This window comes from Heptranchias perlo, chromosome 4, assembly GCF_035084215.1.
Source record: "Heptranchias perlo isolate sHepPer1 chromosome 4, sHepPer1.hap1, whole genome shotgun sequence".
Lineage (NCBI taxonomy): Eukaryota > Metazoa > Chordata > Chondrichthyes > Hexanchiformes > Hexanchidae > Heptranchias > Heptranchias perlo.
In genome coordinates this window covers 119,502,627-119,519,734 of record NC_090328.1, presented here as the reverse complement: position 1 = coordinate 119,519,734, position 17,108 = coordinate 119,502,627, and the positions used below count along the sequence as shown (strand labels likewise).

At 45.6% G+C, this 17,108-nt stretch overlaps 1 protein-coding gene across 1 annotated transcript in view; it reads left to right on the top strand.

Moving 5' to 3' along the window:
* The window catches only part of lpar1 (lysophosphatidic acid receptor 1), a 119,492-nt gene that overhangs the window by 36,385 nt on the left and 65,999 nt on the right, over positions 1 to 17,108 (top strand). The window contains exon 3 of the mRNA XM_067983573.1: positions 141 to 885. Within this exon, the coding sequence (XP_067839674.1) occupies positions 150 to 885 (736 nt within the window). The 5' untranslated portion in view covers positions 141 to 149. The remainder of the gene's footprint in view (positions 1 to 140; positions 886 to 17,108) is intronic.

Sequence of the window (17,108 nt, the reverse complement as noted above, 5' to 3'; positions counted from 1 at the left end):
GCAATTTGGAAAACATTCTTTCAAAATGTGTTTGAAATCACGTTGCAGTTGTCAAAGATGCAGTATCCAGTGTAATTGGATTCAAATAATTGTTTATTTCTTGCATTTTTAACTTGTTCTTTTTGTTGTTCTTGACTTAGGCTACCAAAATGGAAGAACAGTGTTACTACAATGAAACCATTGCCTTTTTTTACAACAACAGTGAAAAGCACCTTGCAACAGAATGGGATACAGTCAGCAAGCTGGTCATGGGCCTGGGCATCACTGTGTGCATCTTCATCATGCTCGCTAACCTGCTAGTTATGATTGCCATTTATGTCAATCGTCGCTTCCATTTCCCTATTTATTATTTGATGGCAAATTTAGCGGCTGCGGACTTCTTTGCAGGCTTGGCGTATTTCTACCTCATGTTCAACACGGGACCCAACACGCGGAGGTTGACTGTCAGCACGTGGCTGCTCCGCCAGGGCCTTATAGACACCAGCCTCACCGCGTCGGTGGCTAACCTCCTGGCCATTGCCATCGAGAGGCACATAACCGTCTTCCGAATGCAGCTCCACACCAGGATGAGCAACCGGCGGGTTGTGGTGGTGATTGTGGTGATATGGACCATGGCGATCGTCATGGGCGCTATCCCCAGCGTGGGCTGGAATTGCATCTGCGACATCAAGATCTGTTCCACCATGGCGCCACTCTACAGCAGTTCCTATTTGGTGTTTTGGGCCATTTTCAACCTGGTCACCTTCGTTGTTATGGTGATCCTGTACGCCCATATCTTTGTCTACGTACGTCAAAGGACTATGCGGATGTCTCGCCACAGTTCGGGACCCCGCAGAAACCGTGACACCATGATGAGCCTGTTGAAGACTGTTGCTATAGTCCTTGGTAAGTGTTTTTTTAACATATTGAGCACTGCAGAAAGGTAATTGACGTCTACTATTTGCTTTGTGTTGTTGGTTGTTCCTTTCTTTCTTCAGGTTAAGTTTTCCACACACGACTGATCGAGCAGCAGTAAAATACTAAAACTGCAGATTATTGTGGGTAGCAAGTTTACACCTATCTAAAAATCAAGAAATAGCTCCCCTTTAATGCCCTTAACAAATGAAATGTTTGCTACGCAGCAGCTTAACATTGTCTGTGTGCCTCTTGAGGCTGTATACTTTTGGGTTCCAGTTGCTAATTGTTTATCAACTTGTACATGACTTCTCAGATCTGCTATCCTTCAACTTGCTCAATATAAATATTTTGGTGCAATCTTAGGGATTGTGTAAATTTAATATCTTTTGGTACCGTTTTACATTTTATTTTGCAATCAGTCAGCATTCTGCTTGGTTATAAGGAAGAGCGCTAAACCAGTGCCAATGACCTACATCCCTCAACCACCATCACTAAAACATCTGGTTATTATCACGTTGCTGTTTGTGGGAGCTTGCTGTGCGCAAATTGGCTTACGCGTTGCCTACATTACAACAGTGACTACGCTTCAAGAGTACTTAATTGGCTGTAAAGCGCTTTGGGACGACCTAAGGCCGCGAAAGATGCTATAAAAATGCAAGCCTTCCTTTTCTTTCGTTCTGTATATTTTTTTTTAAACATTGGTTTTATAAGATTTCTCCGAGGCCTGTAAGTTTTCTATTTAATTTTATAGAACAGCAGCACCAATTACTTGCTTTTCCGTAGCACTCCTCGTGTAAGGAGAATTTCAGAATGTTTTAATACGTGTTCACTGAGCAGGAGTAGAGAAGGGGATAAAGAAAAGGTGCTGAGGGGGAAGGCTGAAGGCACAGAAGAGTTTTTCGGAGTCTTTTGAAGTCAGAGAGGAAGGTGGCCAGGTAGAGAGAATCTGGATGAAAGTTTGAGTGCAGGGGCACAAAGGTTGAGCGGAGGGAACAAGAACGGGAATGAACGGCAATCCAGTGGGAGAGGAATGGAGGATACATGCAGGAATATCCAGCTGGAGATTGCTGCAGTGGAGGTTTTTAAAGAGACAGAGATATTTAGGGAGGGGGGGGGAATGAAAAGAAGTCCAAAGTCTGAGGAATGAAGCATTCAGGAAGGGTTATAGGGCTGGAGGAACTTGCAGAGGTAAGGTTGGACAAGACCTGGGAGGGAATTGCAGAGATGGATTTAAAATTTTAATGTGTTGACAGGTGGGGAAGGGTAGCCAGTGAAGATCAGTGACGACAGGGGTGATTAGCAAGCAGGCCTTCAAGTGGGTAGTAGTGGAGTCTGGAAGTGACAAAGGGGATAAGGGTTTTAGTGATCGAGGAATCAAGGTAGAGGATAAGGCAGACAGTGCTGGTCCTGGTGGTGGGTGAGATGTGGGATTCAAAGCTCAGCTGACTCAAACAGGAACCCAAGATTGACAATTGTCCGGCTCAGCTCGCGGATGACTGGGGAGGGAGATGGAATCATTGGCGAGGGAGAGGACTTAGTGGCAGGGATTGAATGTGAAGAAGGCATTGGAACCCAGCTGGGGTACAGTTCTACGGGCGCCGTACGAGTACCTTGCAAAGTGGGCTTTTCATGTGTGATTTACAAGGATGATACCAGAACTGAAAGGTTAGAGCAACATAACTGAGTGCTATTCTGACCTTGCCAAGCAGCTACACGTGCATTTCCAGCAGGGGTTGCTGGTTAGTGGTCACCAGTAGGAACATTGATGACTTATTAATTCCCCTCTGAAACTCCCCCCCCGCCTGCCAAGTTCAGAGGGTGCTGTGGCCAATTGTGGTGTCCCTACCCCCATATCACCTAACTCCACAAAGACCAGGAATTGAACCTGGGTCCACTCTGGTCTGTATGGCTTAACTATTCACCGGATAAACTTGTTGAGCCTATGATTGCACTAGAGAGGGTACAGAGGAGATTTACGAGGCTGTTGCCAGGACTGGAGAACTTTAGCTATGAGGAAAGATTGGATAGGCTGGGGCTGTTTTCTTTGGAACAGCGGAGGCTGAGGGGAGATTTAATTGAGTTGTATAAAATTATGAGGGACCTAGATAGAGTGGATAGGAAGGACCTATTTCCCTGAGCAGAGAGGGCAAGAAGGGAACTGGCTCAGCGGTAGAAGGATTAGAGGGGAATTAAGGAGAGTTTTTTTCATCCAGAGGGTGGTGGGGGTCTGGAACTCACTGTCTGAAAGGGTGGTAGAGGCAGAAACCCTCAACTCATTTAAAAAGTTCTTGGATGTGCACTTGAAGTGCTGTAACCTACAGGGCTACGGACCAAGTGCTGGAAAGTGGGATTAGGCTGGATAGCTCTTTTTCGGCCGGCACAGACACGATGGGCCGAATGGCCTCCTTGAGTGCCGTAAATTTCTATGATTCTATGAGGGAGCTAAGATTGAGGGAATTGAGAGTAGGAGCTAAAAAAAGATTAATTAGTTTAAATTCGAGTAGAAATTAAATTTAAAAGAGAACATATGTATGGGGACGGTTTTAACCTAACCCACCCGTCGGGAAACTGACGGGATCGGGTGTTTTACACTCCGCCCGATTTTACTCTCTGTTGAAGTCAGTGGAGAGGAATATCGGGCGGGGTGTAAAACTAGCGTTCCACCCGATCCCGTGGGATTCCTGCCCACCGAGTTAGGTTAAAATTACCCCCTTTAGGACTTGCAGAGGCTAGCTTCATAATAGATTTTATATGAGTCCATCTTGTTCTCAATATTGAAGTTTGAGGCAAAACAACAGAGAACAAACTCAGCATTCAGATAGTAGTTAAATCATCGTGTGATGGTCTCGGTCCAAACGGGATTAAAGGAATTGCTGTTTCCTTTACCATTTGTTATCAGTTTGGTAAATGCCTCGTACCATCGGGCAGTGTCAAGCATCATCATTCCTGTGTCTGCGCACCAACAGCTGCAGTCAGAGGTTTCAAGAAACAGCTCTCTTTGTTTTGTCAATGTGATGAAACAAACGCCTTTCATTTAGATGAATTGTTATTTGGTGCAGCACGGTGACACACTGGGATATCTGTTTGTACTCACAGCACTGTTCTAGATCAGTTAATTGACACATTTGGAGACACAGCAGCTTTCAGACTGTTAACGCTGGGAAAGATTTGAAGCTTACTTAGCACAATGTTCTTTGCAACAGTCCTGTTTGTTGTCTTACCTGCATTTTCCGTTTTCTCACAGCAGGCACTGACTTAATGAAGAAAGCTTTCATTCCAATTTGTAACGTCAGCCCACAATTACACATGTTTCCTTTGATACGCAGATAGCGGGCCGGAATTTCCTAGTAATTTCTGGCTCGACAACGACATAAGTTGCGCCTCTTTTTTTGAGGAAATTCACGGGATAGGTGACTTGCACGAGTATTTTCTGTATCTTTAATTCTTTTTTAAGGTATCAGAATCTTGTTACATTAAAAAGAGAAAAGCTTCCACGATTGCATTTTGTAAACGTGCTGTGTTTAATGTGCATAAATGATGCTTTGACACCTCCATAATTCAATTTTCATGACATCAGTAAGATAACGATAGACTTAAACGACGTATGTTCTGTGCTTTCTGCCGGGCCCCGATGATTTCTCCTTGTTTTACATTCTGCGTATGCTAATGAGATTGCCAGGAAATTCCGGCGCAAATTCCTGCCAGCAAGACCAGTGCAACATAGGCATAAATATTGGCGTATCTTTGCATGACAGTGTTCGAGGAAATTCCAGGCCCATGGCTTCTTAAGCAATTGGATTGAACATTAACAACAATTGATTCAGATCCTCTGCCTTTTCAGAAACTTGCCATTATAAATTGTCTAACGCTGTGCATACTGATGTGAGAGTAGAACACACTTTTGTGTGACGTGAGCTGGCGGCAGGCCGGCTCTGCGTCATTCTATACTTGGGCCTGTCATATCCCTGTGCACGCCTTGATTTTAAAATGATCATCCTTTTGTTCAAATCGCCCCATGGCCTCGCTCCTCCCTATCTCTGTATCATAGTAGGAACAGCACAGGAGGAGGCCTTTCAGCCCATCGTGCCTGCTCTTCAATTCTGGCCATCCCTGATTTCCTTCGCTCCACCATTGGCGGCCGCGTCTTCAGCTGCCTAGGCCCTAAGCTCTGGAATTCCCTCCGTAAACCTCTCCGCCTCTCTCTTTAAGACGCTTCTTAAAACCTACCTCTTTGACCAAGCTTTTGGTTGCCTGTCCTAATATCTCCTTATGTAGCTCAGAGTCAAATTTTGTTTGATAATCGCTCCTGTGAAGCGCCTTGGGATGTTTTACTCTGTTAAAGGTGCTATATAAATGCAAGTTGTTGTTGTTAATGCACTTGCAGATGTTAAATTTTAATGTTAGTGAAGAGCTTAAAGTAGGGAACTTTTGAAACTTTAAATATAACGATTTAACAAGATGTCCTCTTGCGGCAGATGTAAAGGCCAAGAGTTGAGACTGTGTCCTCAAGATGATCTCTTGATGCATCATTAGATCGGTGATGTCAGCTTCCCAATTGTATTGAAGTTTCCGTGTTGAACCAACACAAAAATTGGATCTCACTTTTAAAAACCGCACCACAACTCATCGAAAGCTCTATTTGGATGCATCCCTTTTCTTGATCCTTAATCTGACTTGATGCCAATTCCACCACCCCCCCCCCTCCCGCCATGCCAACTTTCTCCAACATGTTTTCCCAGCTCTGGTTGTTGATGTTTGAGTCTTGTTGGTCGATGAGTGTCGGTTGCCGATTTGACCATGGGGTATCACCGCTGAGCCAGTTCCCTTCTTGCCCTACGCTCTCTCAACACACATTTTCAGCAGTGGTCACTGAATAACGATTGGGAGTGAAAACCATGACCAAATTTCCTCCTGCCTTGTCCAGGGCTTCTAGGACCACGTTTAGTGCTCCTACTGTTACCTCTGGCTGAAAGTGACCCTACTCAGCATAGGCTGGCGATGTGGGATCCTCCTGTTCTGTGTGGCTCAGCCTACTCAATGGATAAACTCACTGAGGCATTGGAAAGCCTACATATGGAATCATAGAATCACACAGCACTGAAGGAGCCCATTCGGCCCATCGTGCCTGTTAAGGCTCTTTTGAAGGAGTTGTCCAATTAGTCCTATTCGCCCTGCTCTTTCCCCACAGCCCTACAAACATTTCCCTTTCAAGTATTTATCCAATTCCCTTTTGAAAGTTATTATTGAATCTGCTTCCACTGCCCTTTCAGGCAGCGCATTCCAGATCATAACAACTCACTGCATTAAAAAAAATTCTCCTCGTCTCCCCCCCCCCCCACCCCCCCCCGGCTTTTTTGCCAATTATTTTAAATCTGTGTCCTCTGATTACCGACCCACCTGTCAGTGGAAACAGTTTCTCCCCATCTACTCTAACAAAACCCCATATAATTTAGAACATAAATAATTTTTTAAAAACTTGTATCTGCACAACAACCCCTTAACAGTGTTGCATCAGTCCTAAGTCCCAGATAGATGGCTTGCCCTGTAGTTTAGCCAGTGGTATCTATAGTGATGCTGGAGGGGAAGAAATGTGCTTTTGCTTTTTTATTTTATGTGGTTTGTAACCTAGAAACCACCTCCTAATTTTATTACTACCACCTGAACCTGCCAAACGTACCATTCATTGATGAGCTATGAGGCAGTGTGTGGCACTTACAACATGCCCCAAACAATCCGAATGAGTTCTTTCCCTTTAATTTTTTTTTTACTTTACCAGTTCCAGTTTATTTTTAACTTGCTAATTATCTTTCAAAAACAGCCTTTTTAATACACTACCAAGTCACACTATATTTTCTCCTGATAAGACTTATCATTCTCTTGCCTAATTTGCTAAACTTAATCCACCAGCCCTTTCATTTTGTAAATATTTCGAGGGAAAGTTTCGAAATGGCTATTTACAGACACTTGAAATGAGAATGCGATGAAGTTTGAAGACCACGTGAATGCTGCGGTTTCAGAGCAGAAACCACAAATGACCAGGAGCTAATTGGAGATTGGACTTGCCTACTTCCTGCTCTCTGCTGATTGATTGGTCCTGTCTCAGGGCCGAATGTTGGTTACTTCCAACCACAAGTCATAGAATCATGGAATGAGATAGCACCGAAGGGGGATATTTGGCCCGTCGTGCCTGTGTCGGCTCTTTGAAAGAGCTATCCAATTAGTCCCACTCCCCCTGCCCTTTTCCCTTCAAGTATTTATCCAATTCCCTTTTGAAAGTTGCTATTGAATCTGCTTCCACCACCCTTTCAGGCAGCGTATTCCAGATCATAACAACTCACTGCATAAAAAAATTTCTCCTCATTTTCCCTCTGGTTCTTTTGCCAATTACCTTAAACCTGTGCCCTCTGGTTATCGACCCGTCTGCCACTGGGAACAGTTTCTCCTTATTTGCTCTATCAAAACCCCATGACCACCTCTGCTCTAAGTGTTCTAATTTGTAACCTTTGGATACCCTTCTTGGGATACCCTCCAGTTTTGTGTTATCATGTCAGAATACTACATAGAATTACATAGAATTTACAGGACAGAAACAGGCCATTCGGCCCAACAGGTCTACCACTGGTGTGTATGCTCCACACGAGCCTCCTCCCACCTTACTTCTTCTAACCCTTTCAGCATAACCTTCTATTCCTTTCTCCCTCATGTGTTTATCTAGCTTCCCCTTAAATGGACCTATGCTATTCACCTCAACCACTCCATGAGGCAGCGAGTTCCACATTCTCACCACTCCCTGGGTAAAGAAGTTTCTCCTGAATTCCATATTGGATTTATTAATGGCAATCTTATATTTATGGCCCCTTGTTTTGAACTCCCTCTCTCCCACAGGTGGAATGTACTGAGGCGACTATTTAGAATATGGAACTTTATTCTTGCTTTGTAAGTGTTTGTCCCCCTAACTGTTGCCAATGTGTCATTGAGGTAGTTAGGTTTCCTCTGAGTTCCTTTGTAACCCACCGCTACAATTGCGGATTGAGTAAAGGCAGGCAGAGTCGGGGAAGAGAACTCGTGATATCCCATTTTCTAGCTTTGCTTTCCTTTTTCTTCAGTGAACGTGCCTGGAGGGGATGGGGTGGAGAGAAGAGTGATATAAAATGGTTCGCAATTGGCTATCGATGCTTACAAATTGCAAACAGCTTTGGCACAAAAGTGACTGATAAAAAACTTGGGGCACTAAATTGGGCCGTGTAGCGCCCGTTGTTTCAGCGCTACACGGCCTCGCCAACATCCAAGATGGTGTCTTGGCTGCGCACGCACGTTTCCAGCGTGACATGCGCCAGACGCCACCTTGCCAGAGGAGATAGCAAATACCGAACGCCGGAAGCATGTAAAGTAAGGAGAAAATGGATACAATCAGTATGCAACGCTGATTTAAAGTGATAGACACATTTTGGGACTTAACGCTCAACTCAACGCACAGTCTTAACCCCGACCATCTGAACGTGTCTTAGAGTGCCTGGAGGACCCCCACCAGCGCTATTTAAAGGGATCCTGCAGGATTTACAGGTTAATGGCTGGATTATTGCTTCTGGCTGCCGAGACATTTGTAACTGTTTTTGGAGGTCTCTTATACTTGAATACTAGGAAGAGGGGACATAGCCTAACATTGAGAGCCAGGAAGTGCAGGAGTGAAGTTAGGAAATGCTTCTACATGCAAAGGGTGGGAGAAGTTTGGAACGCTCTTCTGCAAACGGCAGTTGATGCTAGCTCAATTGTGAATTCTAAATCTGAGATTGATAGATTTCTGTGAACCAAGGGTATTAAGGGATATGGGGCTAAGGTGGGTATATGGAGTTAGGTCACAGGTCCACCATGATCTCACTGAATGGCGGAACAAGCTCGAGGGGCTAAATGCTACTGCCACTTGCTGCCTCCTGATATGCGCCACCTTCTCTGCAAGAAAGCGGGACGTGTGTCTGGGTGATGTACCTGTCATGGTTGAATAGCTGCCAGTATGTGTGGCCTGTGAGTTGTGGGTGGGAGGCTTGAAACAGTGATAATGTTTAAGGATGAGAGGAAGCATCTGATGGAAAGAGTTTGTTGGTATGTGGGTGATGGGGGTGTAGTGCATGGTCCAGTGAATGCAGCTCGTAGTGTAGTTGGTAGGAGACGCCACTTGACAGTTGACCTCACTCACCTTGACCACTCATGTCAAAACAATGAACTTCTGCTGCACTGTATCATGTTCATGATGCTGTGCGCCTGGCATTGACTTCGTCCCCTGCTGCCTCCCACTACCTTTTGGGTATATATTTGGAGGGCCTCTTGCTAACCCCGCCCCCCCTCCCCCCCGCGGATATAGGATGTCCCTCCTTTGTCCACCTCTTGCACCAAGGTCTCTAGTGCATCATCAGAGAACCTTGGTGCACGCACTCTCACAGGCCTGGTACATACTCAGATCGGCAGATTGGTGAGGACTGGCATGGAGATTGGAGGTTGTGGGATTTAGTAGTGCACAACCTTTATTCAATGTTTTAATATAACTCATCAGTTTGTAAACATAGGGACGGGACCTGCATCTGTGTTTTACATGTGCAATGTCTGATCTCCGTTCAGACTCTGTGCAGACATTAAATAACAGATACCGGCTACCTTTAGGAGATTTCTAAGAGACAGCCTGCCTTTAAGAGATTGGGGTTCCCCCTGCTGATGGAAACTGCAAGTTGCATTGAATCCTCTTGTCAATGCTGATTCAGAATGCTGCTTGAAGGTAAGTCCTCAGGTCTGTCGCAAGTCTCGTCCTGCCTGTGCAGGGGCCATTGGGCGCGGGGTAATAACGGATTGTGCTACCCCTGCCCAATAATAGGCCCTATCCAATTTTTTTTGCCCCCCCGAGGTGGTGTTAAATTGCTTGGCTAGTCCTGAACCGTGTTGGCATCAATTGCTAATAATTTATAGGATGTAGGCGTTGGCATGTGGCCAACGTAATTTGGTGCCATGTCACAGTTAGCACAGTGTTACATTTTCTTTCTCGCCTGGATTTTGAACAGTGCGGAGCTGTTGTGAAACATCTTTAAATGGGACCTTTTGACTTTGTTTTTTGTCAGTGCTTTGCCAGGTATTGCTGGTTCTGTTCACAGTAAAACCACTTGTTCATTGATTTGGTTTACAGGCAAAAAAACAAGGTCATAAATTCATGAATCAGTGGTGCTGTATGTAGCTGAGCATGAATGATCTTGAACATGTTGCTGCCATGCTGAGAAATTACCAACCTGAACTGATTACCAGTGACTCGAAGTGTGCGTTATACTTTTAGTGTTATAGCACAGTTTTTTTTTAAATGCAGGGTAATATATTTCACATTGGCGAGCAGCTTTCCTCATACAAGTTTTGTTAGCCAAAAGGATGTTTGAAAGAAAATATGTTTTAGTACAGGGTAGAAGTGCTCCCCATGTCCATCTAAATTTGGTTGGTTTTGTAATACTGTAGGTCTCTGTGCAGTACAGCCCAACACCATGAACATTACTAAAGCCAAGTCATTTACTGTAGCTAAGGTACTTGTGTCAATCATATTGGATGCTCCCATGCCCATCACAGAAGCCATCCCAAAAATGGCACAGCGTCATCACTTGCCCAGTGAGTAGACAATATATTATTGAAATACACTTTTGTGTACCTAGTGTCAGTATTGAACTCCTTCAGGTCAGGTCTAATACAGTTAGATGGAGAGTAATGTTCCATCCACACTACTCCTCAATGTGCCTCAACTCCAAACACTGACCATCCCCTCCTGCACCAGTGTGATTTTTTTCTCTCTGATTCCCACACCATCCATCCCGTGGTTTCGAAGATTGAGATTGATAAATAGGGCTGAACTAGGAGTAGCTTCATGTTGTGCAGATCATTCTTGCGTGGCAGAATGTTGAGTTGAGAATTTGAGCCCTGGCCAAAAGCATTTGACTGTACTTAACTGAAATTTACACATAACCTGGGGGTGCTTGAGTGGCAGATACAAGGGAGGTGAGGGCATATACACCTTGCTGGCACTAAATAGGAATATGCTATAGTTCCAGTGACCATTTTTTCTCTCTTGTACTGTGACAGGTTAGTGTTCCCACTGATCAGACCAGTGGCATTTCTGGTTAGTGTTCTGCGTTTCGTGTCAGTTCAGGTATGTGCTCCACTTGTCTTTGGCACGACTGTTATGACCTGTTCATTTTTCTTTTAAGAAGACATAAACTTTTGATACACTTGTCTGTAAATGACCTCTTTGGGAAACAGACACAGATGACCTTGAAGGCTTCCAGAGCATCTGAAAGACAAGCCCGTGACAATCTGAAGACCCCCTAAATTCATCAATAGTTTCTGGGTTCAATAATGTGGTCCTCATTGTGGGTGGAAACTGTAATTATGTTCTGGAATACAGTGGGTGTGTGCGCATCAAACCAGCTTCAGAAGAGGCAGCTCCAAGATGTGTTGGTGGTTCTTGATACTATTCTCTGCCCCCAACCCCATCCCTCCCCCCCCCCCCCCCCCCACCCCTGCTCATCTAGATTTGGCATGAAAAGTTGTTCAAACCTGCTGCCCTTTCATTGGGTGACACATTTCCAGAGTCCATTTTCTCCCACTGAACTGGTTCAATTAAGGCTTTCATTCTGTGCATATTCCACCAGCTTGTCCAACCCCCATGAAGATGGGTCCTTACTAAACTCATTGGTTTCAGGATTCAGCTTTAGTATAAGGCATTTTCTAGCCCATGGGGATATAATGACAGTTTTGTGGGAGAGCACTGCACTTTAGCAATTGCACAGAGAGACCATCACAAAGTCACTGCATCATAATCTACCCTTGCAGCAGCCCCTGGTTGCTCCTAAAAGGTTTCAGATATTACTTCAAGAGCTGTCTGCTTTTGCCCAACAGCTCTCCTTCCCATTGCAATTACTTCATCAGGGTGGCTAGCAGACTGCAGCGTCAGCTTATTAATGATATCAGCTGCCAAACCAAGGAAATCATTGGCCACATTATCTGCTGTCTAGTCTGCCCTGTGAGCAGTCCTACAGACCTGGCCCCCAGGTTTATGTTGAGCGATATCCTCCTTGCGACTGAGCGCCTTTGCCCCCAATCACTGATAGTACAATGGCTTTTGGATAGTCTGATTTGGCAGCCAGCCATAGTATCATAGTATCTTTCTAGGTACAGCACAGGACGTCGTCATTTGGCCCATCGTGCTGTGCTGGCTCTTTGAAAGAGCTATCCAATTAGTCCCATTCCCCTGTTCTTCACCCATAGCCCTGTAAATTGTGTTGTATCCTGCTTTGTAACCCGCTCATTTCGGCGTCAACTAAGTGCTACCCTCTTGATGAAGATGTTTCCCAGTGACAACGAACAATGCAGTTGGAAAGCGAAGCCTGCGCCAAGCTATTGACGTTACATCAGAAGCAGAATACTGTGGATGCTGGAAATCGGAAATAAAAACAGAAAATGCTGAAAAACACTCAGCAGGTCAGGCAGCCTGTGCGGAGAGAGAAACAGAAGTTAACGTTTCAGGCCGATGACCTTTCATCAGAACTCAAAAGCAGTTTGCGTCTTTGATTGTTGTACTACTCTGGATCCCATGTCAACACTACATAATGGTGAATTTCAGAAAGAAAGTCGAGAGCAATCTTACTTTTCAGGAAAGTTTCTTAACGTCTGTCGCTATTTTAGCTAACAGCTAACATCTGCTCCGCCCACAGTGCGTCTTCATCTATCGACTTTCTTGATCTTGCTATCTCCTCTGACCTCAACTGGAACTCTTACATCTTCTGTTCTACTGGTTCTGCCGTTGCCATTTACAGGTCCTCTAGACCCATCTTTTGTTTCTTCACTTGTTCCATTACCATCCTCCTTGCCTTGCACAAAAATGCTAAAGAAAAAGTATTTGTTACTCTAACTAGAGAATTCATCATTTTGAAAATTTTAGCAACCCAACAATTCTTATTTTTAACTGCTGTTGTTTTTCATACAGAAATATCATTAGCATAAAATTAATAGAGTGTAAAAGCCCCCAAAAATAATACATTTTGATGGGCTCAAAGGACTTTCCTTAAAATGGTATATCTTTTTTTTGATTGTACCTTGCAGGCCTGTGCATAGTTTTAGCATGTCATTACTGCCAGGAACTGTGCAGGGATGAATACTGTCCCTCCATGCCTGTCTCCTCACTGCAATTGCCATACCAGTATGTAATTTTAAAAAATCAAATAAATGCCTAGGAGAGTTAACTGAAGGTTTGATAGTAACAATGGTGCACTGTATTGGCAGATGACAGCTGTACCATCATATAAAAAAACCTATTTAATAAATCTGTAACAGAAAAAATAATGATAACATTTTGAATTGTAGTCATTTACTGCATAATTAATCTTTTAGAAAGCACTTGTGGAATAAATTGATTCTCGAATGACATTAACCTATATTTTGATATGCCCTGCTATTCTCCATGCCTTTCAAGGTTGCTCGGTTACCTGCATAACTATCTCCTGGGTCACTGTGTGCTAATGAGGCCCCAGTCTCAGTGTTTGTGATATGCCTGCAGCAGATCACATTGTCACAAATTTAAACTCCCGTGAAGTAGCACTGCAGATACTCTTTACTAGAGTGCTTGGAGTCAGCTGAAATATACATGCATAGAGATGTTGCATACATTAGATTTAGACCTGTTTTAGAATTAATACCGTGTAGACCTAAAAAAAATCTAAGGCTTTGTCAGTATGTTAAAGCTGAATCCCCTGAACCTAGAAGCTAGGTATGACATTTTCCTATCATTCCATTGATTTTCACTGCAGCAGCTTCTCTCTCACCTCTTAGCTCATTATGAGTCTCACTGAATTGACGCAGCCTGATCCAATCTAAGATTGTAGAGTGAAGCATTTTTTTAATGTCACTCATTGTACTAAAATGTCAATAATACAGAAGTGTAGAAGTGACTTTCATGAACAGCAAGAGCGACAATGTCCAACATGTCATTTAAACATGTGGAGCTGCGTTTATTTTTAAGAATAATATACATCCAAAATGGTCATATATTAAGCTAAAGCAATTGAAAGTCACTCCAAATGTCAAATTCAATAACTTCAGATCATAACCACTGCTCCCATTTTTTCGGACAGCAGCCGTTGGTAATGGTTCTGCTGTTGCCATTTACAGCTCCTCTGGACTCATCTTTTGTTTCTTCACTTGTCCCATTACAACCCTTCTTGTCTTTTGTCATTTAATCACCCTTGCCCTCCGTCCTATCACAGACCTTCCCTTTTATCCTTTCCGCCCCGCCCCTCCCGTCCCCCCTTTCCCTGGCTCTGCACTTCATAGAATCAGAGAATGGTTACAGCACAGAAGGAGGCCATTCAGCACATCGAGCCCGTGCCAGCTCTTTGTAAGAGCATTTCAGTTAGTCCATTTCCTCCGCTCTTTCCCTGTAGGCCTGCAAATTTTTTCCCTTCAAATATTTATCCAATTCCTTTTTGAAAGCCACGATTGAACCTGCTTCCACCACCCTTTCAGGCAGTGCATTCCAGATCGTAACTACTCGCTGCGTAAAAAAGTTTTACCTCATGTCGCTTTTGGTTCTTTTGCCAATCATCTTAAATCTGTGTCCTCTGGTTCTCGACTCTTCCGCCAATGGGAACAGTTTCTCTTTATTTACTTTATCTGAATCTTTCATGATTTTGAACACTTCCATCAAATCTCCTCTTAATCTTCTCTGCTCTTAGGAGAACAACCCCAACTTCTCCAGTCTATCCACGTAACTGAAGTCCCTCATCCCAGGAACCATTTTAGTAAATCCTTTCTGCACCCTCTCTAAGGCCTTAACATCCTTCCTAAAGTGCAGTGCCCAGAATTGGACACAATTCTCCAGTTGTGGCTGAATCAGTGTTTTATAAAGGTGCAACTTAACTTTCTTGCTTTTGTACTCTATGGGCCCGATTTTAGCACCCGCTATCGGGTGCGTTCTCGGCGGGAGGGCCCCGAAAATCGCGAAATCCAGGAGCGGGACTGGATCGCGCCTCGATCCCGCCCAAATCCGGGTTCCCCGCTGACGCGCCGGCGTGCGCGCGCAGCCCCCGCTGGTGGGAATCCCGCAGGCAATTAAAGCCAGCGGGATGCCACTTGAAAGTATTTAGTTTGGTATTTCAGGTCATTAACTGACCTGATTAAGGGACTGTGTGTGATTTTTGATCAACATGGGACTGTTTCCCACACTGGGGGAAACACTCCCAGCTCGAATGGACGTGTTGCAGCTGTCAGCCTGTGGCAGCTGCAAAGGTCCATTTGACAGGTGGAGGGGGGAGACCCTCACCCATTGCAGGAGGCCACTCTGTCACTTGGGACAAAGTTTGGCCTCCACCACCCTCCTCCTGACGGTCAAAGTCACCAACCTGCACACTTACCCCGGGGTCCGGAGACATGTACCTACCTTGCGGACCCCCTCAGATGTACATCTTCCGGATGGTGGCCGCCGTAGCTGCAGTCATGACCTCCTCGGAGGGCGAACAGCATCACCAGCATCATCAGCCTCGCCATCCACGCCGTCCACCTCTGACACGTGGAGCTCCACAACAGATTGCTGTGACACATCCACCGGTACAGCAGGAGGGAGGGCTACCGCAGAGAGAGATGCGTCGCAGAGGGCACTACCCTCGCCACAGGTTCCACAGACCGAGGCTCATCCTCCTGGACCTCTCTGAGCAGCAGTGCACACGGAGGCTCAAAGTCACTCGACATGTAGCAGTGGACATCTGCAGCCTCTTTCATGCCGAGCTGCTCCTGGCTGGCCCGTGCACCATCTTCCTACCTGTCACTGTCAAATTCACCACTGCCCTCCCGAACTTCTCCTCCGCAGCCTTCCAGGGTGCAACCGGGGACATCGCCGATGTCTCTCAGTCGTCTGCGCAGAAGAGCCCTGCAAATACACCTACACCCACTCTGCAGTGACACAATGGGTGGCATCAGTGGTGGGTCCTCATAGTGATACCCAGGAGCGGGCATTATTGCACAAACCGGACAGGATTCGCGAAGACATGGCAGTAGTGGTGCCAATGTAATGTGTGATGTGAGTTGTTTTGAAATTCAATGTAAGTAACAACCATGACAAACCCTCAAACACCCTTGTGCATCCCCTTCATGCTCACGACACGTTTGCCTTACGCTGCCTACTGCACATATGTGATGCATGCCCTGTGGCTGCAGCACAGGTGGTGGCAGGTTGAGTGAAGCTGGCCGTGAGAGAGATGCACGAGAGGGTGAGTATGGGATAGAGCCATGAGATTGTATGAGGATTGGGCTGCGTGGTAGTGGCGGGGTGAGTACTGGCGAGGTGAGTAGGTGCAGGTAAGATGAGGGTGGGGTTTGAGTGGGTATGAGGGGTGAAGTGACAGAGTAGTGTTGGCAGTGCCGAAGGAGATGTGGGGTGGGGGCAGTGTTGTGGCAGACGGAGTGTAGGGGAAAGACTACGTGTACTCACTGTGGCTGACCTACTGAGGTCATTGGGCCGCCTCCTGCACTGTGTGCAGGTGGGCGATATGTTGGTGGTGCAGGTGACCCCCTCTGCCACCTCGAGCCAGGCCTTCCTGGTGGCGGAGGCGTGCCGCTTCCTCCCGCCCGCCGGGTGGAAGATCTCTGTCCTCCCCCTCCTCCTCACCCCATGTATTGATACCTGGGGTGAGGCATCATTAAACTGGGAGCAGCCTTCCCCCTGGGCTGCTCCATGCAGTTATCTTTGCTATTGGTTGCAGCATCTGTCAGTGGAGGACTGCCCCTTTAAATAGAGCGCCTCCAGTTGACAGATCTTACTGCGCATGCGCAGCCCGCCCGACGCGCAGATCAGCAGCGGGGAACCCGGAGGAGCAGGTAAGTGGATCCAATTAGTGCTTTGCCTGCTACGATCACGCGGGAAACCCACTAATTTCACCAGGCGCATTATCCACGCGCCCGCTGGCCCACCCGCGGAGAACCCGCACCCCTGGTAAAATCGGGCCCTATGCCTCTATTTATAAAGGTCAGGATTCCATATGCTTTAACCGCTTTCTCAACCCTGTCCTACCTCCTTCAAAGATTTATTTTCTCTGTTTCTGAATCCCCTTTAGACTTGCTTAAAAACTGTTAAATCTTTAACTTCTTCCAGTTCTGATGAAGGGTCATCGACCTGTAACGTTAACTCTGTTTCCTTCTCCACA